At 45.2% G+C, this 22,787-nt stretch overlaps 1 protein-coding gene across 1 annotated transcript in view; it reads left to right on the top strand.

Annotated features, from left to right (window-relative positions):
* Positions 1 to 9,448, top strand: part of LOC144095570 (uncharacterized) — a 135,471-nt gene extending 126,023 nt beyond the window's left edge. The window contains exons 10-12 of the mRNA XM_077629259.1: positions 8,183 to 8,342; positions 8,629 to 8,702; positions 9,334 to 9,448. Of these exons, the coding sequence (XP_077485385.1) occupies positions 8,183 to 8,342; positions 8,629 to 8,702; positions 9,334 to 9,448 (349 nt within the window). The remainder of the gene's footprint in view (positions 1 to 8,182; positions 8,343 to 8,628; positions 8,703 to 9,333) is intronic.
* The last annotated feature ends 13,339 nt before the right edge of the window (positions 9,449 to 22,787 follow it).

Here is a 22,787-nt window from a genome sequence, read left to right on the forward strand (position 1 = left end):
CAACCAGTTTGGGACAGTACTCAAAAGAAGATTTCTGCAATACACTCACCTGAGGCACAATGCTAAAAGTATTGTAGTGCACGGGAACGTGTTGAAATTTATCATAGCAAGAATTTATTCATTTCACCTTATTCGGGCTGGCTTTATCTGCCGGTGCTGAATCCAGGATCAGTTTTCAACATTACTTCGCAAGTTAGCACAGTCCAACGTCGCTGACCTCCTGATCGCAAGTTAGCACAGTCCAACGTCGCTGACCTCCTGATGCGGTCTTTGAACAGCATACATAGTTTTTTTTATTGGGAGCCGGAAAGTTAACGGACGATAGAATAAAGTCTGGTATGCCGTTCGGCGATCAGATGCGCGCCCATGTTCTGTTGTCTCCTGCCGAATACTGAACGTTGAACTTTGTTATTAGTTCTCAGCACACATTCTTTCAATCGGCAAAAATACAGCCCTGGAAAGAACATTTCCGGAATTGCCTCGCCCTTATTCGGTGCAGGTTGAAAACTTATGAGCTTGTTGAAAAGCGTTAGACGGAACATTTTATTTAAAAATTTGAATGCGCAGATAGATTACCACTTTTTTACACATTCGAGCCAGTGCGGGCAATCTGAAGGAGACGAGTAATTAAATGAAGTGGTTGAGCGTAACCATTTCCAACGCGAAACGCAGCGCCGATGGCTCCTTATCCCCATCTAGAGGCGCAAAAGCGTCTTGCAGAAAGGCACCAGCATGGCGCCAGCCGGGGATATGATAAGGCGCGAAGGCCAGGAATAGCACAATGATCACGTGACAAAATGTGAACACGCGCATGCTTCCGCGCTAAAATGAGTCTGTAGCACCGAAGGCATAAAGAAGCTAAGCCTTGGAAGGGACGACACAAAAGATACATAGCTAAAATCTTTTATTCCTGGAAAGTGAGAACCAAGAAGAAAGACAGGCAAGCTTGCATCGTAAAATCTCTGCCCCGGACGCCGGAACAAAACTTTTAAGGGAGAAGATTCTGTTGGCGCGCAAAACAGGTGTATCCGCGCTTCACAGCGCATAGTAAAAATCTGCAATTGGCGAAAGGCAAGAATGGGAGTACCGCTGCCATGAAGATAGAGAGCAGTGCTATAGTTTCTTTAATGTCTCGCAATAAGAGAACCCGCTGCAAAGAAGTCGTTGCCAATCAGTCCAAGTAGGGACACTAGCACAGTTACACAGCAGATGCATTAGGTGCGTCACTCTGAAAGCAGAAGCGGAGGGAGGGGCGTTAAAGCAGTTTTTAGTGTGTACTCCTACAGCCTCCTCCTATATGTAATAAATGTGGAGGGAATCTTTTCCGGTCGAGTGTTTTAACATTTTTGTTGCGATCGCATGCAGATGTCTTGGGAAGAAATTCCCAATTATCTTTTACGTGCATAAATGCTACTACAGTATATCTATGCACAATGTCACCTGGACAAAACAAATACACAGTGATTTGTTCCGCTGAAAATGCCTGCCCACGCTGCATCGTTAGTGTAATGGATACGAGCAATTTCCCTGGAATTAGCAAGACGCATCATAAAGCTCATGTGAGCACACTTGCTGTGCAATAGTCTGTCTTTCCCAGCGAACGAACCGCCCTGGTGGCTCAGTGGTTATGGCTCTAGGCTGCTGATCCAAAAGGTGCGAGTTCCATCTCGCCCTCGGCAGTCGGATTTCAATGGAGGCGAAATACTCGAGGCCCGTGTGCTGTGTGATGTCCATGCAGGTTAAGGAACCTCAGGAGGTAGAAATTTCAGGAGCCCTTGACTACGGCGTCCCAACAGCCTGAGTCGGTTTTGGATGCCAAACCCCCATAACCTAGACCGAAGATCAGCAATGTCACAAGAAGCCAGATATATTTCGTGGAGCATGCAGAAAGAAACGCAATAAGGGTTTTTTTGAATGCGAAAGCCATTAATTGTTCATACTCGCGGACTTGGATCTCTCCGGAGTCCGTTCCATCCAGTAACTCGATAAGAAAAAAATATTTGTGTAGAGTGGGATTCAAAGACCATGCTTCCGTTCTGCAGTCGAGCGTGCTAACGACCACGCGACTTTCTGACAACGCATATGTAGTTCTCCTTGTCTAGGACACTGGAGAGTGTTTGAGGAAAGGCATCAAATCAGACAGATGCCTTCCAAACGCCCTCCAGTGTCTCCAACATCTTTGTGCACAGTGGGATTCGAACCACCACCGTCCAGTTCAGCAGCCGAGCGTGATAATGACTACGCTACTTTTTGCCAACGCATATAGAGTTCTCCTTGTCTAGGACTCTAGAGAGCGTTTGCGGAAAAGCGTCGAATGTGACGGATCCTCCAAAACTCGCTACAGTGTCTCCAGCATATTTGAGCACAGCGGGATTTGAACCACCATCATCCAGTTCAGCAGCCGAGCGTGATAATGACTACGCTACTTCTTGCAACGCATATGTAGTTTTCTATGTCTAGGACGCTGGAGAGTGTTTGAGGAAAGGCGTCGTATGAGACGGATGCCTCCCAAATGCCCTACAGTGTCTCCAGCATCGTTGTGCCCAGTGGGATTGGAACCACCATCCTCCAGTTCAGCAGCCGAACGTGATAATGACTACGCTACTTCTTGCCAACGCATATGCAGTTCTCCTTGTCTAGGATGCTGAAGAGCATTTGCGAAAAGGCGTCGTATGAGACGGATGCCTCCCAAACTCCCTCCAGTGTTTTCAGCAATGTTTCTGCACAGGCTGATTTGAACCACCATCCTCCAGTTCAGCAGCCGATCATGCTAGTGACTATGCTACTTCCTGCCAACGCATATGTAGGTCTTCGCGTCTAGGTTGGTGGAAATTGTTTGCGGAAAGACGTAGAATCAGACTACTGCCTCCCAAACGCCCTCCACTGTCTCCAGCACTTGACATACGCAAATAATTGCGCACCTAATCAACAACTTAACCACACATCAGTGACACAAGAAGCGACACCGAGCTAAAGGCTTTCGCCTCACGGCACCTTAGGTCAACAAAGTGCCGCCCGAAGCTTTGACAAATATGTCAAAAATCTAAAAACACTATTTATAGGGCACATTTTGAACATAATATAGGAATTTAGAAAAGAAAAGGAAAGCAGACAAACTTCGCTTAACAAGAGCGTAAAACAAGTAGAAAAAAGGAGTATGCCCATAGGGCACCCTGTGTTCAAAAAAGAAGTGTTAAATGAAAAAGCATACACATGCATAGCTATGTCCAGCGCACATACATGTCAACAGTAACAATTTGAAAGCTAAATATTGGGTGTTTTCCTCAGAGTTGGCACTCTAGATAATTCTAGTGCTTTTTTGATTTCCATCAAAACGGTCACAAGCTCACACAAGGTATACGACCATTCTGTTTAATGCCTGTTTTAGGCAGTAGTTGCTATCTAATCTGTGTTGTAATCTCAGCACGTATCTATGGATTACAGGCGCGAAAACAGACCACAAGGTAGATAAACGGGACGGAGCGCTCCGTCCCGTTTATCTACCTTGTGGTCTGTCTGTTTTCGCGCCTGTAATCCAAAGATGTACCAACTTGCCCAGCAAGACGTTCTTTTCAGCACGTATCTAGTTTGGCAGACAGCTTCCTGGAGGGGAGCTTCTACACAGAACAGAAAAAAACAGTATTGCATAAGGTTATATAGGGATGGGTATTGCTTCCTGGTTTACATGTATTTCTTGCCGCTGTCGTGAGAATGTTCAACTTCCTGCAGAGTGCGACGTCCTTACCTTGTTTCATATCTGAGAACGAAACTGCACTTTTCGCAGGCTACATGCTTTTTAGACTAACACAGAAAATAAGAGTTTTTTGAATTATGGGTGTTTTCGTTTGGGTGAGCAAAGTTTAACATACGCTGGCTATCAACAGGAGCTGGTAGCCAGCGTTATCCAGTCGCTGAAGCCGCTTGTGAAATCTGGCCTGCAGACACCGCTCGCGGAATTTCGAGAATTTCTTGGACAAGGGGTTGTTTAGTAACACACATGGTCTTTGCAAGAGAAGTCAAACTGAACATCCATATACTGGATTTTGCCCGTGAGGCAGTTTCAGAGTGAAGGAACGTCATTAAGAATCTTTATAAGAACGTTGACAACATCTGCGACCGTTTAGTCAAATATAAAAGATGTAGTTCTAATAAAAACAACAAAATAGTTGTATATGGAGCGGAACATCAGTCTAACACGTGTCCCGTTTAACTGCGCACTGATGTGCTTATCAATATAAGATAAAAAGGTTCCCAATAGAATAGGTGCAATAGACTAGCCAGTGCAATTTCCAGCTTTTTGCAGATAAAAATTCTTGTTAAGTTCAATGACTGTTGAAGGATGATGCCTTTTCCAGCTTTTTTTTTTGAATTTTTACCAGTTTTGCAGATACCCTGTTCTGGCTGCATAAAAAAGTCGTTTTTTCTGCAATAAACTGAGTTGGTAGTATGCGCTGTTTCGACCCACCGCATATTTTCTGCTTCCTTGTGCTTTGCACTATTCAAATCTATAGCCTGGAAGGGTCGCTAAAGAAAGGGACTGATCTGAAGCTGGTGCAGATCTTTTTCTTCTTCGTTCAGCTGCGAAAATAGTGACGGGAGAACCTCGGGACGTGCTCAACACAAAAACAATGTTCTCACATCGCCCTCACTTGCCAATAAATGTCGCGCGGCGAGATCATTCCAAACAGTAAGCTCTCCCGGCTTCCGGCAGAGAATAGGCATTGCATTTTATTGCGGCATATGCGTCTGCGACACACAGGACCAGCCGGAGCTTATTGGTCTTTTGGTAGCATTTGTCCTGTAGTATTCATCTTGCTAGACCTTAACTGGCAGTGATTTTGAACTCCTGAATTTTAAGACCCGCGTAGAAGGTATTCCCCTTAAGAGTTGTTGTACTGATTGAGAAACTTTAGTGTAGTGTTGTAGGCTGGCAACTGCAAATTTGTCATACAGTGTGGTTTCCAATATCCAAGACGGCAGAGAATTCTTACCTTGAACACCGGCTATTGCTTGGTGGCTTTGGCTTTCGGCTGCTAATTCCAGGGCCACGTGTTCAATGCCGGCTGCGGCGCCGGTACTTCGATGGGAGCGAAATACAAAAACGCTCATGTTTTCTGTGTTGTCATAGAACGTTCTGGAATCTCAGGTAGCCTAAAGTATTCAGGAGCCGTCCAAAGCGGCGTCCCTCATAGCTTGAGTCACTTCAGGAGGCTCAAACCTCCAGTATATCCGATACATTCTCACCTTAAAAAATCCAATCTTCTACCTATTCGCGGCACCACACTATTGACGTACACTTCGGCACATTAACTCCAGAACCTTGGGCGCTGTTACAGGACATATATACAATATATCCGTCCTCACGCTATGATACCAACCCCAAGACTGAGGCGTGGTCTTATCTGCGAAGACCCAAAATAAAAGGCAAGCTCAATGAATGAAGCTTCACCGGCTGCGTTCGCCCGGTACACCACGTACAGCGCGCGTTCAGCAGTAGGCTAGCCGATACAAACTTGTGGTGACATACTTGAGTGATCATACTGCATTGCACTAGTGTTTTGCATATGAAAACACTGCAAGACGAACCTTGCTACGGTTGGGCAAACGCTGGTGGTCTTTCGTTTAAGTTCCTCTGTTATGGAAAGACACAAGGCAGTTCATGGACTCTGCTTGAACCTCGCCTGTGGCCACAATAGCCCCAGGAACTGCAATGGCGCGTAGGAACGCGGATTAGTGAAAAAATATGAAGCTTGTAAACATTTTCTTGGTTGTGTATGGCGATTCAAAAATCAGTGCCGCACGAATTTTTTTTTCTTTTTTATATTTGAAGGGGAGAGGTGCGGTAGTTGAATCGGGGTTATGTAACGCATTCCGCGGCGCTTTAGTCCACCATATTTGTTCATACAGGCCACCATATTTTGGAGGCTCAACTGGCGTATCTCGTGAACAGGCACGCGCCACCAGAAAGCGCCGACAACTGTTTCTGCTACCGTGGGTGTAGTCTGTGAATTTCTGCTGACTACTGTGCATTCTTCTCTCTTTGCTCAGTATAATAAGCACTATAGCAGCAACGAACTCCAAAATATATCATGGTTGGTTTACCGAGAGGAGCGAAATTTAGCGCATGGTTCATACAATAAAAACTCGAGGGGGCACCTAAGCTATGTCTTAGGGGTAGAGCGTGCAAGCGATAGTGGTTTAATGTATTAACCAATTAATTGCTTTTGTGGAATTGACCATTCTCCACATAATATTTATAGATCGTAGAGAGTCCTCTTAATACTGGAAGAGTAGTGCAAATTTTAAGAGATGCGCCACTGCTATGGAAGGTGGCTCTCAAACAAAGCCACCAGTGGGGCTTGAGAAACCGAAGTTTTCCTTTCTGAAGCAGCCTCTGCCGATTTTTTCCAAGATTTTCCGCTTGCACAGTTTGAATACTGGCCAAATAAAATGTTCTCGACAGGAGCCTGTTGATTCGTGTTCTTCGGGGATTCTTGCATTGGGAACTTTTGACCTGTTAGCAGGCAGACATGTTTAAGCTGGTTTAGCTCCATCGTTTCTTTAAAGGTAATCTAAAGGCTTGTGGTGTTCTGGCATTTACTGCAGAAATTTATAGCCGTATCTAACGAACATGCAAACCTGCACAAAAACACGAAGACGGAGAAAAAATTTGCAAGCGATCCTACAAAGCAATGAAACAAATAAGCTTCAGCATGCTGATTTGCTCTTTATAGGAGCCACTTTAGCTCAGAGGAAGGTATCTGAAGTGTTATAAACGAAAACGTAGCATATGGACGGGACGTAGAAGGGTGAAGACAGGACGATTGCTACACTAACAATTGAAATGAATGAAATGCGACAGTAAACCACACCCCATCGCAGAGCAACAACACGCATGCGCATAATATAAAACAAGGTAAAAACAATCTGATAATCTTAAAACGTGTGGAAAAAGATAAAAAAAGGAGAAAAGAGAAAGAGCGATAGATAATAAAAGGTGCTAAGAAAACTCAAGTGCGTTTTAAAAACTTCAATTCCTTCTCCATCAGATACACAGATGGGGTACTAATGCACGTATCTTCACTACATCCTTCTACGTCCTGTCCATATGCTACGTTTTCGTTTATAATATGTCTGACCAACTAGCCCCTCAGTATAATCTGAAGTGTTCGCTGCCGGCAAGACCGCTGCTAGTGCGATGCCGTTGCTGCCGCGGTGTCTCTGCAATTGCGAAACGTGGCTTTAAGAACGGGGCGACACTCGAGGTTACTCACGTCAGAACACTTCAAAAGCAGGAGCAGAATATAACCAGGCGTGACGCGCGACTATGACGCAACTGGCATTTGCGTTAACGTGGTCTATTAAGTTGCCAGTCTCAGCACACAAGCACAACATACACTTCCCGCGCCGCGAAGTACGTGCGAAGACTCCTTGGTGCTCTTCAGCCAGCTATTTTTCGTTTCTTCTCTGTGAGTTCCGCACATCCAAATACGAGAGCTGGCGGACGGAATCCAACGCCACAGGGACATTGGCGACCTTTTTTCTAAATGTATCCCTATAAAACAAAAAATGCCGGATTTGCGCTGTCATTGACTTGTCGATTATGCGTTCATTCAATGTCAGTTTAATTGCACAAGCACTACTGCGCAACGTCGAACCGGCTCGCAGAGTTTGTATGAAGTTGACCTTGGTAGTTGCCTTGGTGAATTCAGAAATCAATTATTACAATTATTATTGGCAAGACCGGGATTTTAAACCGCGCCGGCACGAATATATCCATGTCACTGGACGATAGCTCTATGGTATTGCATGATAGCTCTGTGTTATCGCCGCAGCCGACTGCACCTCGTTTTATGCTGTACCAGTCTCGGGCTGTGCCTTTGCACATCGTCATCTTCCCAACTAATATTACTATTGAACTACTCTACAACTCTCGTGCTGGGCACTGTATATTGTCTTCATTCACTAAAAATACTTTCGAACTAATATTATTGCCAGATATGTTGCCAACCTAGCAAAGCAAAAACATGAGCAAACCAGGCTAAACGCATACTCTAGTGTGTCTACTGTTTACAGCAACATTAAAACCCTATCGCTTTTTTTTCGCGGTGCCTCCAAATGTTTGATGACTGACCAGGCAACACAAGAATTTTGTTGAAATACCTCCAACTTTATCCGACAGGTCGTGGCCCCACGATATCGCAGGATTCTTCTGGGCTTGCGGAGTCCTCAAGGGCGGAGACATAACACTCTGGAACCACTACGCCAAGCAGTTTGTTAACTTTGAATACCATGGAAACACTATGCTTGTGCTGACGACGGACCTCGAGAAAGCGTACAAGGTACACCAATTTGGCAAAATAAAACAAACGTACGCAACCATTATAATGAGCGCACATACCTGAAATAGATGAATTTTTAAGTATAATGTTGAGGACTGAAAAGTCTAAGGAACTTAAATATTTCTTTAACCGCTATTTATATGTTAACGCGTATTGCGCCGTACGTCTACGATGAAATAGCAGAATGCACTGCAGCGCTGTGTACGATTTCCTCTTATGCTTTCATTTTTATATAAAAGCGGACAAAAACTCTTGAAGAAGAATTTTATCTTCATATTTTCTTTAGAAACGTGTGGAAGAGCTCATAGAAGAGAGGCTAAATTCCATCAACACCACTGACCTTCAACCTCCGGCAGAAAAGTAAGTGTTAAAACTATAATGCTTATATCACAGTACGTGCCGCTGACTGAACATGATCATCTTCTGGCTTTCTCGAGGATACAGGAAACCCTTTTAACCTTATATAAAAAAACTAAACAAATAGAGTTTATTTTGGAAGAACACATCAAGCTTGCTTGGCTGTAGTTGCAAATTCATCGAAGGTGTACTGGTCAGTGTTTGTTGCTGTTCCCTCTAACGTTTTGTTTCAATTTCCCAGAAAGACCGGCAAGGAAGCGTAACTAAACCTGCGCGAGGGAACTTTTTCTCTTTCGCATTAAACAAAATGAGAGAAAACAGGAATTTCGCTTTGAGTAGCATTGACAATTCGTCGCGAATATTCTCAGAACTAGCAGAGGTGAAACTGATGGAAATACTCTTGCATCTTTCCATCCATCAGTGAACTCATGGCGTTAAAGGTGCACAAACAAGCGTTAAGACACAAACGTGGAGCATGGTGTTTCTTCTTTCATTTTCCTTTCTGCTAACCGGATCTGCAACCTCACTTTATTCGAATACAAACAAATGGCGGAAAGGTTGTATAGGCATTTTTCATGACTGCTCTATTTTGCGCCTCTGACGGGATACAGTGGCGCTTCTTCTCTCCTGGCAGGACCTCTACAGCTCTACTTTTGGCGAACGTGGCGTGTTTCATCGGCAGCGCGAAATGCGCAGAATTTACCGCTGGACTTAAAAGACTCATCCTTGACAGCGAGTTCAAAACGTAAGCCTTCTTATTGCCGTAAATGCTGTTTCACATCCATAGCAGCATAACTTTGGAGTTTACTACTACTACTATTTAATTTTATACTGCACCTTGTGATGTTACCGGCAGCAATGTCGGGTACTCGTCTAGCTTCGCCGCGTCAACGACATAATAGTAGTTTATACCACGAATGACAAATGGCGCTCTCTAGAACTGTGCGTCTGCTGAACGTTGTTCAAACACAGTCTGTTGGCTCAACTTATCATAGACGAGCCGTTCGATAGCTAACAGCTGTCGCACCTTATGTGTCTGTATGCTGGTCACCCTCTTTTTGTTACATGTCATTATTTCCGTTCGGTGCGCTAGGAAGAGTTTGCGAGAAAATGCGTACATCCCTTGTATATGTGACATGCTTCTCGCGTTATGCGCCCGAAGTACATAGAGGAGGGAGCGTTTTATAACCTCTGTTGCGTGTACACAAAGCATGAGTATAAAATCACAATGCATTGTTATTAATAATTTATTTCTAGCTTCATGTGCATATCAAAACGCCACAGCGCTGTTCTTTGCCACATCATTCCTTCGGAATAGTAGAGTGAAGCTAAACTATACAAGGTTTCCCACGAGTTGCATAACAGCATGTTGCACAGTAATGTCGAAATTAGTTATTGGCACGACAAGCAAACACAGTGAACTCATTTGGAAATCTGCGCGGCTGCAGATCCTTTACAGCAGAGAGGTGTCATTATTTGTAGGAAAAGAAATTGTCTTCGATAGTAGGCATGTTCCTTTAATGCGAAAGCACTATATGGCTATTTCCTGTCGCAAAACGTGTCTTGAAAATTTGTCGCCACGAAAACATCGCACCTTAAGGAGGATTGTGAAAAAGTTTAAAGGTGTTGGGTAATGCATTATTGAATATATAATATGCAATGATGAGAATGACTAATTATACTAAGTCAAATTATTTTATTTAATCTAATGTTTCCCTTCGAAGTGTCGTTTTGTGTAAATATGTTCGTGAAAAAAATGTTAGAATGTAAAAAATTATGGAGTAGTTGGGCAACAAAATTTCTTTATTTATAATGCAACTGACAAGCTCATGGACAGACAAGTGAGAGGAAACAAAAAATGAAAAGCCAACAAAATCCTACGATAAATAAAAATAAACAAAATAGGAATAAAATACATCCATAGAAAAATTTATGAAAGGTAACAAAATATTAAAAAAAAACATGAAATATAGAGAGATGAGGGGGAACGGCTTTCGCATTTCTGCTCTAAGCAGACATGCGAATTTATCCTCTTATGTACAATCCTGTAATTTGTTAATAAGGTAGAACATTAGAAAAAAAAATGCCTACAGCTTCAACGAGCCAAGACAATTTCGCATGGAGTACCATTCCAAGTGCACTGTGGAATATGCAGAGGCCATGAGGAGGTCTGATGTTAGGCTTTAGCGGAAACGTTCTGTGTCACTTACAGAAGATTCTTTCAGTTTTGGCGGCCACCCGGTGATCCTGTCGGAGAAGCAAGTGTATATAATCTATTTTTCCGACGTACCATTCTAAGAGAACTCCCCGAGTGGGATGGATAGAAACTTTAGACAAGTGTCAAAATTAATAATACAAGTGTAAAGCAGCAGATATTCAACCTTTAAATAAATTTGAGCCTGCAAAGCCTGGGCTCCAGTTTGAAGAAAGGTTAATGCTTGTGGGTTGAAGGCTTGTTTCTTGCGCTAACACACAAGTATTACATACGATTTTGTGCTATTGTCCCAGAGCGGTCAATATGGAAACATTTCGTTGGAAGTTTGTTGCAAAATGACCTAGACACGTTAATAATATTTCACCCTTATGGCATGCAGTTGTAGCTTCTTTAAGATACGAGAACGCAAGTGCTTTATGTTCGTTTCATACTGTCTGATTCTCGTTCAACACATGTTCAAGGCAGTAGCCGAAAGATTGGTGTAATGTGGACAACCCGCATTGAAAGATATAGCACCAGCTAACAGATAGAGGAATCAGTAAAACATGTTGAACAAAGTTTAAAGTAAATGATGTATCTTTATAACAGCATTCCAGAAATAAGTAGATAAGACGCCATTCCGGATATATTTTGAAGTTTATATTGGGAACTTCGTTCGATGTATGCCTCGCTTTAGAGCAGGTCTTTGAAAAGAACTAAGAGCTCCCCAACTCTACTCTGCCACCAGTAAACCACTCTTCCACCTTACCGAGTTTATATTGAGTTTTCGGTACTCTGGGCACTGTTAGCTCAACCGGACTACAATTTGTCCATGGAATGAAATCTTCCCATGGCTCTTAATGTGTCTATGAACAGTTTCGCCAAATCCTGTGTTCTAAGCCTACATTAAGAATCATTACTAAAGGGCGAAGCATAAAATGAGAAGTGAATGGGAAAAAATCTCTGATGATGTCGGACATTTGATGAGAGTGGTTATTTGCGAAATCCAGATCGAACCTAAACGATCCTGGCCGCAGGTAATGCGCTGATTGCAGCGATGACTTAAAGGTACAGTGCATGCCCGATTGAACGAAGAGCACGGTTCAGAACTGGTCCGCTGTCTTCTTCACCTGAATAAAACCGTCTGAGTGCCAGTTGGCTGGAATATCCAAGCCCGTGGTACGACCTTATACTGGCGAACAGAGCAGACAAATCCAAACTCTCTAGAACAAATTTCAGCCACTCTGGTTCATTACAAGGACACAACATCGTACATTAATACACCATATGACCCCTAGGTCTCGGTCGCCACTGGTTCCGTAGCAATTGAGCAACGTTGAGATGAGGCCTGAAAGTAGACATTGTGATAATATCTAGCTCCAGACATGTTTCCATCATGAACTGGACGACGCAACGTTTAACTGTAGAAATTTATCTAATGCTGCACTAGGAACCAGCGGTCGAGAATTTGGTGCCATAGGGCTTATAGACTTGAGGAGTACTTCAAGAACGCTAAAACCAATTACCAGAATAGCACTATACCGGGTATGTTGCTCAATAACCCAATAAAATTTTGGAGCGTCATTAACCCCTCTGAAACGTCTAGAATATTACTAACGAATTCAAGTGACGAACCTGTATCTGAACCTGCCTGTGCAAGTGTACTGAATGATGTATTTTCGAGCTTTTTTTCAATTGGTGAAACTAAGAATTTCCCTCAACTCTCTCCTAATAACTTCCTCCCAATATACCCGGTAGTCGTCCATCCTGACGGTATAGTTAAAATAATTGATAATCTTAAGATATCCTCCAGTGCTGTGTTGATTGCATTACTACAAAGTTCCTGAAAAGTACTAAAATGTATTCATCGCTTGCCCTATGTAAAATATTTCACCAATCTTTGGAAAACGGCAAACTACCGGCCGATGTGGAGATTGGAAAGGTTGTTCCTGTGCATAAATCTGGTAATAAACATTCGCCTTTTAACTTCCGGCCCATATGTATTACCAGCATCCCATGCAAGATCTTGGAGCACATACTCTTTTCACATATTGTCACTTTCCTTGAATCAAATTCGTTTTTCCATCCTTTTCAGCACGGGTTTAGGAAATCCTATTCATGCGAAACACAGTTACTCTTATTCACGCACAAACTCCACGCAATTTTAGATTGCCGCTCGATCGCCGACTGCATCTTCCTAGATCTCGCGAAGGCATTTGATAAGGTTTCCCATCATCTTTTGTTACTAAAACTACGCATGTTGGGATTAGACTCTAACATTCTAAAATGGCTAGAAGTTTTTCTTACCCATCGTCAGCAATTTGTTGCCGTTAACAATGTTAATTCCGCCGTTCACCCTGTCGTTTCCGGTGTGCCCCAAGGCACCGTCTTGGGGCCCCTGCTTTTTCTTATATTTATCAACGACTTATCCAGTAACCTTTCTTCTTCTGTACATCTTTTTGCCGATGACTGCGTTCTTTTTCGGGAAATAACAAATGATGGTGACAAGCCCATGATTCAGTCTGACCTTAACGCTATCTCAACATGGTGTAAAACTTGGAATATGACTTTAAATGCTGAAAAGTGCAAACTAATGCGCATTTATCGCGTTAATAGTGAATCGCCCGTATATACTATTAATGATGTGTTGCTTGATCCAGTTAAAAGATATAAGTACCTCAGAATTCATATTACGTCTGACCTTGGCTGGCATGCACACATTGAGCACATCACTAACAAAGCTAATCGCACGCTCGGATATCTGAGACGTAACTTTCACGCAGCCCCAACTAACATCAAACTTCTACTCTATACGACACTCGTACGTTCACAACTAGAATATGCTCCATCAACCTGGGACCCTGGTGTTAAGAGTTTGAGCGACCTACTGGAGATGGTACAACACAAATCAGCACGGTTTATTCTCTCTGACGTTCGGCGTACATCAAGCGTAACCACTATGAAAACTACGCTAGGCCTATCTTCACTTGCATCACGACGCAAAATTGCACGCCTGTGCCTTTTTCACAAAATATTTCATCATGAGTCTATTCGCTACGCGTTACTTGTTCCCCCTTCATATATTTCACGCCGCATAGATGACACACATAAGGTAGGCATTTCTATATGCAAAACTAAAACATTCTCGGATTCTTTTATTCCTCGCACGCCATATGACTGGAACCACCTTCCTTCCTCAGTTTCCCCAATTCTTGACCCTGTATTGTTTAGGTCTGCTGTTATCGCTTCTATTGAATGATATATTGTGTTGATCACTTGTTCTAACTTATCAATGTTGTGATAATATATTGTTCTCTGCTGTTTGTATTTTCAGTGTTATGTATTACCCACTCCCCTCTGTAATGATTTGGCCTGAGGGTAAAATAAATAAATTAAAAAATAAAGTGTACCGTTCAAGGAATCCGGCATGTCCGTACTTGGATATTTTGGCTTATTCGGCAGAGAAGAAATAATTATGAGATTATTGTTCAACAAAGATACAGCTTGCAACAAATAGAAATTAAGTAGCATTGTTCATGGCTTAGCAGTTATCGTATTTAAACTTAATGAGAGGGAATTTCAAAATGCTACATGCTTCCCAGCATACATCTAACGACTGCCAGGTAGTCGAAAGCTTCTTTAAAGACAAGGAATCGGTAATAAATACAGAAAATATTTAAATCGTCCAAGCAACGCCTTAGGCAGCCGAACGGGATAGCGTTAGAAGTCACGATAATGAGTTTCTGCTTTCGACTCTTCCCAATCGAGCAATGATAACGAGCCCGCTCTTCTGCTGTGGCCTCGCTTCGCCTAACACTCCTTACGCTCCGCCTAAGCCTTCCTTTCGCAACTGCGCGTCCTCCATCAACCTACGTAGTTTTGCTTCAGCCTCTTTCTCATAGCTTTGCATCGGCTTGGTGTTTTCGCCGCATTGCTGCAGAGTCAAGTGCTAGTGCGGAGGCGCCTTGGTTAGCGCTTGAAGGGTGTTTACGCGGCCGAGACGGTGGGTCAGTGGTTATGGCGCTCGGCTGGTGCCCCGCAAGACGCGGTTTTGATTCCGGCTAGGGCGGTCAAATTTCGATGATGGAGGAACTCTCGAGGACCGTCTACTGTGCAATTTGATTTCACGTCAAAGAAACCCAGGTGGTCGAAATTTCTCGAAACATTCACTGCGGCATCTCTCATAGCCTGAGTCGGTTTGGGGCTTTAAATTCTGATAAACCACAATCAAAAACAGGATGCTTACGCTCCTTCGCCCTCTTCTGAGGCCTGTCGCTGGGAGGTCGACTACGACGCTGCGAAGCAATCTGCTCTCCACTCATCCGAATCTCCGACGCTCATTAAAAAAAAGGCATCCATCTTGAACGACATATGACATGAGTGATAAGCGCTTTTTCGCCTTTACTATACCATTACAACAATGCCACGCTTCATGTAACATGACTCTATGCGTCAACCACAAAGCATCGGAAACTTTCGGCAAGCTCTGACTTCTGCGCAGCTGGCGCCGCGCCAACCATTGGTCCGTCGATCTGCCTTGACATCTTACGAACGGTGACTCGCCGATTCAATGTGATGTGAGAACGTACACGGGTTTTCCTTACAACGTCCGCTGTAACAGTACCGTGTTAACGCAAAAGAGTTTACCAATGGGCGCCTTTAATGCCGAGGCATTTAGGAGGAAGCATGAAGCCAGGCAATGGGTGACGGCGGCTGATGTTGAAAAAATAGCAGGCGTGATTAGGTAGTAATCTTCAAAGAATAACAAAATACGGATCATATTACCTTACTCTGCAAACTTTAGAGCCGGATATGGAATTCAAAGTGCACGAATGATGCGAACAAATGTGAAATAAACTTCATGTTCTGCGCATCCAGGCATCGTGCTAGGTGTGTTGGTGCTTGGAAAGGTGAGAGGTATCGATGAAAGCAAGGTAAAATCAAGAAATAACCTAGGCCCGGCGATGAAATGAGAAAAATGTCAAGGAAGGAGCCCATCAAAAAAGTTAGTGGTTAAAAAGTAAACAAATTGAGGAGCTGGCGCCAGAACAGTGTCACGACCCAAGGAGAGCATACAGTTAGGTGAGCAAGGGAACCCAAGAACGAGGTCGGTCCTTTTAATCCCAGAGCCAAGTCTAGCCCGAGCGGGGCACTATAGCTCACCGCCGATTTGTCGTTTTTTCGACTAAGCACCGAGGCCATGCAGATCTAGTCACGTGGGATTATTACATGTCACCCTATTCCGAGAAAGAGTATCGGTTGATGCGCATTGACCTATAGACAGTAGTAGAAAAAACAAAAACTGTGAGGTGAACTATAAAATTCGTGCTAACTGGGAGCCAGGAAAGCTCAAGTCCGCACTTGAGGGAAGGGGATCAGGTCGCTGAACATAGCGTGAACGCAGCGCTCATTGAAGTGTAAAATTGTTTTTAAATGCACCACATTTAAGATTTCGGGACGCTGACGACTAGCGCCAACAGTGAGAGTTCCATCAAAAACAACTTCGTAGTTGACGCTGTTGAGGCGGCGCAGTACTTTGACCGGATCGAAATACATATGAAGGAAGGTTTCGCACAAGCCCTTGTGGCGCAAGCGGGTACACACTCCCACCTGGTCGCCCGTTTCATAGTGCACGTCCCAGTGCCGGAAGTTATAATGTCGGGCATCAGCGGATTACTGGTCCTTGGTTTGCAAGCGGGCTAGCTGACGGGCTTCTTTGCTTGCTCCACAAAGTTGCCTGCCCCAGGCAGGACCGCTTCATTTCAGCATGGTAACATTGCGTGCAACATTAGGCGGACTGCCCTGCCATGGAGGAGACGGAACGGGGTAAACTTTGTGAGCTCTTGCTTCGCGATACTGTATGCGAAGGTGACGTAAGGCAAGATATCGTCCCATGTTTTATGCTCAACGTCGACGAGCACGAGACAATATCCGCCAATGTTTTGTTGAGTCGTTCGGTTAGGCCATTTGTTTGGGTATTGTACGCTATAGTTTTTGACGGTCTGTGTGGATAAGAGTTAAGATATCCCGTACAAGCCAAGCTGTAAACTCCTCGCATCGATGGGGCGGTGTGTCTAATCACAATTTCCTGCATAAAGAAGTGAGCAAACATCGTTGGCAGTACGTTGAGAAAGGGTTTTCGTTTCAGCGTAGTGTTTTAAGTAGCCTCTGGCGGGCGATTCACTTGGCGCCGGTCGACGACTGAGGAAATAAGCCTAGAATGTCCATGCCGACTTTGTCGAATGAGTGGCATTTGAGGTGGCTGGATGTACTATACCATGCCGGGAGGCATGAGTGCAGGTTTTTTTGCCGCTTTCATTTTCGCCACGTTTTGACGTAACGCTTGCCGCGTGAGGTACGCCGTGGCCAGTAATACATCTGCTCGACTCAGGATAGGGTGCAAGTGGAAGCCAGGTGGCCGTAAGTTGGTTGTGCATGGCAGGCAAGGAGGACCTCATCCCAAGGATCAGATGGTACCGCGAAAGCTCTGCGCTTAATCGAAAGAACGGTGTAGCGGCGGTTAGGAAGAGAGGAGCTGTGGATGGATCTGTCTCTGGGGTTTATTTATTTATTTTATCCTCAAGGCTTGCTGAATTACAGAGGGAGTGGTTGTATGTGAAAAATACAGAAAAGAACACGAAGCAGACAAATTAATAATCGACATATACAATGGTGGCTAATGCGGTTCTAAAATGAGTAATGAAGTCTAGGGTTCGACGGAATCCCGTCTGGCGGGGAAACTTCATACTGATGAAGAAAACATACACTCGCCAAGGTTGAAAATAAGAATGAATTGACGTTTCGGCGCCCGTACGGGTGCCTTGATCACAAAGAAGCAAAGGACGGGCCCGTCCTTCGCTTCTTTGTGATCAAGGCACCCGTACGGGCGCCGAAACGTCAATTCATTCTTATTTTCAACCTTGGCGAGTGTATGTTTTCTTCATCAGTAAAATGAGTAATGTCTATAATGCTGGCAATTGGTCCGGGAAGGTGGTTCCAGTCCTTGGATGTTCGAGGAATGAAGGAGTTGCTGCATGTTTTCGTCCTGATTGGAGAAATTCCAACCTTGTGTGACTGGTCCAGATGAGATGAGATGTACGAAGGCGAAGAGATGAATGCGCTACGAATCTTGGGACAAATATGAAGTATTTTATCGAATAAGCAAATTCGAGAAAATATCCGACGAGAAGCTAATGAAGCAAGATTTAACATGCGTTTCATTGATGATATGCTAGCAGTACGATGGTAGTTATGCAGGATGAAACGAACGAAATTATTATGGACAAGCTCCAGGGCATAGGTTAGGTCAGCACAGCTAGTGTCCCAAATGGATGCAGCGTATTCTAGTTTGCTACGGATTAATGTTTTGTACAGGAGAACTTTAAGTGAGCTGGGGCAGAAGAAAAATTACTGCGAAGATAATCAAGCATGCGATTAGCATTGTTAATTAGGATGTTAATGTGAAAGGACCAAGTAAGATCAGAAGAGGTTTCAATGCCGAGATAACGGTAGTAAGTGACAGATTCGAGCGCACTGTTATTTAGGTAATAGAAGCTATGACTACAGGAATTTCGAGAGACACTTAGGGCTTTACATTTAGATGTATTAAGGTCCATTTTTCACAAGTCACACCAATTAGCAATAGCATTCATATCATGTTGCAAGACATTAGTATCCTCCGAACTGTTCATTTTGCTGAAAGACAACACAATCATCAGCAAATAAATGAATGTTAGAGGATACACAGTCAGGTGGGTCATTAATGTATATTAGGAACAACAGAAGACCAAACACTGAGCCATGAGGCATGCCAGAACCAAAAGAACATAATGATGAGTTCCGATTGTTAGATGACACAAACTGGGAACGGTTTAAAAGAATTTGTTCAAGCCAAGGTAGCATGTCTGGTTCAAGGTTTATTTTGGCTAGTTTGAAGAGAAGGAGTCGATGACAAACTTTTTTAAAAGCTTTAATAATAATATTAATAATAATAATAATAATAATATTAAATAATTGGTTTTTGGAGAAAGGAAATGGCGCAGAATATGTCTCATATATCGTTGGAGAAATGAACGGCGCCGTATGCGAAGGAATAAGGGAGGGAGTGAAAGAAGAAAGGAAGGAGGAGGTGCCGTAGTTGAGGGCTCCGGAATAATTACGACCACCTGGGGATCTTTAACGTGCACTGACATCGCACAGCACACGGGCGCCTTAGCGTTTTTCCTCCACAAAAACGCAGCCGCCGCGGTTGGGTTCGAAACCGGGAACTCCGGCTCAGTAATCGAGCGCCCTAACCACTTAGTCACCGCGGCGGGTTAAAAGCTTTCTTAAAATCAAGAAATATGCAATCAGCTATTGAGCCTATATGAATGATAATTTGAGGATTGTGAGTGAATTATGCTAATTGCGTTTCACATGAAAGAAATTTACGAAAACCGTTAAAAGGATTCTTGGGCTTTCCCTACGCCTACCTGCATGGGTCTTCTTGGATCGTGACAATATATCATTAAGGGGTTAGTTCGGCAGCAGAAATGATAAGCTGCACACAGAAGACACACCAAAATCCGTCATTCAAGCACTATCTGCACTGTCCTCGTGGTTGTCAACAGCCCAGTCAGAACAACCTCGTCTTCATTTCGCGACTGTGCGCCATAACACTAGCCCCTCCCCCTCCATCCCTCAGAGAAAGGCACAGTCCCTGGGAGTCCTAATGGTGGTGTGGGCGAATGGTAGGGTTTAAGACGAGCGACGTGCACGAGCTACGTGGAGGGGGACGTGGAAGGAGAGTAGAGGTGCAGTGGTGTCAGTTCATAGGTCACACTGCGGAGTTGCCTCAAGACGCGGTAAAGACCGACGTAAGGAAGCAGGAGCTTCTCACACAGGCCCACACGGCGTGCAGGGAGCCACAGGAGTACCAGGGAGCCGGGACGGTAGTGCACGTCTCGGTGAAATTGGTCGTAACGAAGTTTTTAAGCGGTCTGAAAAGCGTGGATACGATCCTGATAGATTAAGCGGGCGGTGTCACACCAGCAATGGCGTCACAAGCGTAAGTGCTGCCAGAAGGGTCATTAGGCAGTAAGCTGTCAAAGGGTAGTACCGGGTCACGGCCTAAGAGTATGTAGAAGGGGGAGTATCCGGTGGTATCATGGCGTGAGGAATTGTAAGCGAACGTCACGAACGTTGAACTCATGTCCATTCACGATGGTGGTCGGAGACATACATGGACAGCACGTCTATCAGGGCGCGGTTAAGGCGCTCTGTTAGGCGGTTGGTTGGGAAAGTAAGCCATTGTGAACTTGTGACGGGTGGAGCCGGAGCCGAGAAGGTCGTGGACAACTTTAGTAAGAAAGCAGGGGCCGCGATATAATGCGCGTGATAGCGCGCCGGATAGTGTAATCGGCCGCAATGGCAATTCACTTGTTTCCGGATGTTGATGTGGGAAAAGACCCAAGCAGATTGAGACCAGCATGAAAAAGTGGGCCAGTCGGAATGTTGAGGGGCTGAAGCTGGCCACCAGGCCGTACCGGGGGCATTTTCTGGCCCTGACATGGATCGCAGGCAGCAACGTAACCGTGGGCAGAGCGGCAAAGACCACGCCCGAAAATCCGCCGGCGCACGCTGTCGTATGTGCGGTACACGCAGAGGTGCCCTGCTGTAGGCCCGTCATGAAGCTGGGAAAGTACTGTGGAGCGGAGAGGAGTCTAGACGACGCGAGAGGCCGGAGCCATCAGGGTGTATATTGCGACGGTACAGGGTATCGTGATGCAGCACGAACTGGCTCAGAGCAGGATCGGAAGGGGCGCTGTGGAGGCGGCCTTGGATGGGGCGCAGAGATGGTTAACGGCGCTGCTCGTCCTCGATGTGTAGAAAGTCCGTGACGGACAAAACACAATTGTCGGTATCATGGTTTTGGGAATCGGTGGATTCGACAGGATGGCGGGACAAGCAGTCAGCGTCTTAGTGCAACTGGTCGGACTTGTAGACAACAGAAAATGTGTATTCCAGAAAGCGCCATGCCCAGCTTCCCAGGCTCGCTCATTAATGTAATAGCTACATTCGGAGAGAGATAGCAGGTGGCTGGCGTAGGCAATGGCACGATTGTCGTCGTGCTTGCAGTGTGCGAGGATGCCGCAAATACTGTGGCCACTGGCATCGGTGCGAAATTCGGTAGGCGAAAAAGGGTTGAAATTGGCCAGCGCAGGTGGAGCAGGGAGGGTCGCAACAAGCGCGGTGAAGGCGCGAGCTTGGTCGGGGCCACACCAGGAAGGCACATCCATCTTTATTCAAGAGGGTGGGAAGCGGACCGGCCGTGTCGGCGAAGTTCGGTGTAAAACGGAGGAAATGGGAGCAGAGCCCGAGGAAGCTGCGCACATCGCTTGAGAAACGGGAGGGGGACTCGCGTGCGGTACGAACTTTGTCCGGGTCGGGCTTGAAGCCACAAGATTCAACCGAGGCCGTAGTCCGAGGCCTTTAATTTGGCGCTGGCCGAAGATGCACTCCTTGGAGCTGAGTTGGAGACTGGTGCGGCGGACAACCGCCATAATAGTAGAAAGATTGTGTAGGTGGTTTTAAAAACTTAAGGAGAAAACGACAACGTCATCTAGGTAGCGCAAGCACGTTTGAAGCCATGCAGGAGCGAGTCCATCATACCCTCGAAGGTGGCAGGAGCATTTGCTACTTTCCTCTCGGTTCTACCTCTTTGTTTCCTGTAAACGTATATTTAGCGCACAGCCTTCAGAAAAGAGCATTGCAGAGGCCGAAAGGAATGACTTTGTATTGGTACAGGTTGTCGGTTTTACCAAAACGTTTCTCATCACGGTCCCATTTGTCAACAACAATTTGCAAGTAGTCGGAACGGATTTCGACAGAAGAAACATAGCTCGCACCATGTAGGCAGTCGAGGGCGTCATAAATTCTCGGAAAAGGATAAAGGTCTTTCTTTGTTGTTTGATTAAGATGGCGATAGTGGACACAGAAGCGCCGACTGCCATCTTTCTTTTTGACCAAAACCACAGGGGACGCCCACTGACTGCTAGAAGGCTCGATAATGTTGTCCACTAGCATCTTGTCCATCTCCGTCTGGATGACATGGCGCTCAGGAAGGGATACACGATAGGGTCGTCTGTGTATGCAGCTGGCATCGCCCCTGCTTATGCTATGGGTCACGACAGTAGTTTGGCCTAGGGGACGATTCTCAAAATTTAAGGCGTAGCTGTAGGGAACTAAAAGGGTGTAGAGGGAAGTGGCGTGGTCAGGTGGCAAATCCGCCGCGTTCATTGCAGAAGCAAGTTCCGGGCGTGAAGTGGCTGATCGGGGGTCATGGAGACCAGACGGAGGCTCAGCTATGACAGCAGGAACTGGGCATTCGGCCAAAGGAAATAATTGGCGAGTATGATTCCACAGTGTAAAACATGAGTAGAAGGGCTGATGTTTAGAATCGGAAGGCAGGTGTGGTTACCGGTGACGGTCAGGACGGTGGGTAGCAGGATGACGTTGCGCTGAAGGACAACATACTGCTTTGGATAAGTGACGTAGGCACGATCAGGAACGGGGGAACCGGGGACATTGGAATATAGAATGCAGCATCATGCGTCAGGCGAGTGAATTCTGCGGCACTTATGCGGGGCGGCTTAGAATCAGCGCGTTCAGAGCAGAGCGGCAAAAAGCCGATGCCGAGGATCACTCGTGGGGGCAGTGGTCGAGCACTATGACGAGGACGGGTGTAGTACAACCGGCAATGCAAACACGCGCAGTGCACATTCCAACGACGGCTGCAGCAGTGCCGTCGGCGACAGGAAGGGTTGATTAAACCGCGGGTGTCACAAACATCTTCAGACGACGGAGAAAGGAGGAGCTTAAGACACAAATTTTCGCGCCGGTTTCAATCAGAAGGG

The sequence above is a fragment of the Amblyomma americanum genome, chromosome 6 (assembly GCF_052857255.1).
Source record: "Amblyomma americanum isolate KBUSLIRL-KWMA chromosome 6, ASM5285725v1, whole genome shotgun sequence".
Classification (NCBI taxonomy): domain Eukaryota; kingdom Metazoa; phylum Arthropoda; class Arachnida; order Ixodida; family Ixodidae; genus Amblyomma; species Amblyomma americanum.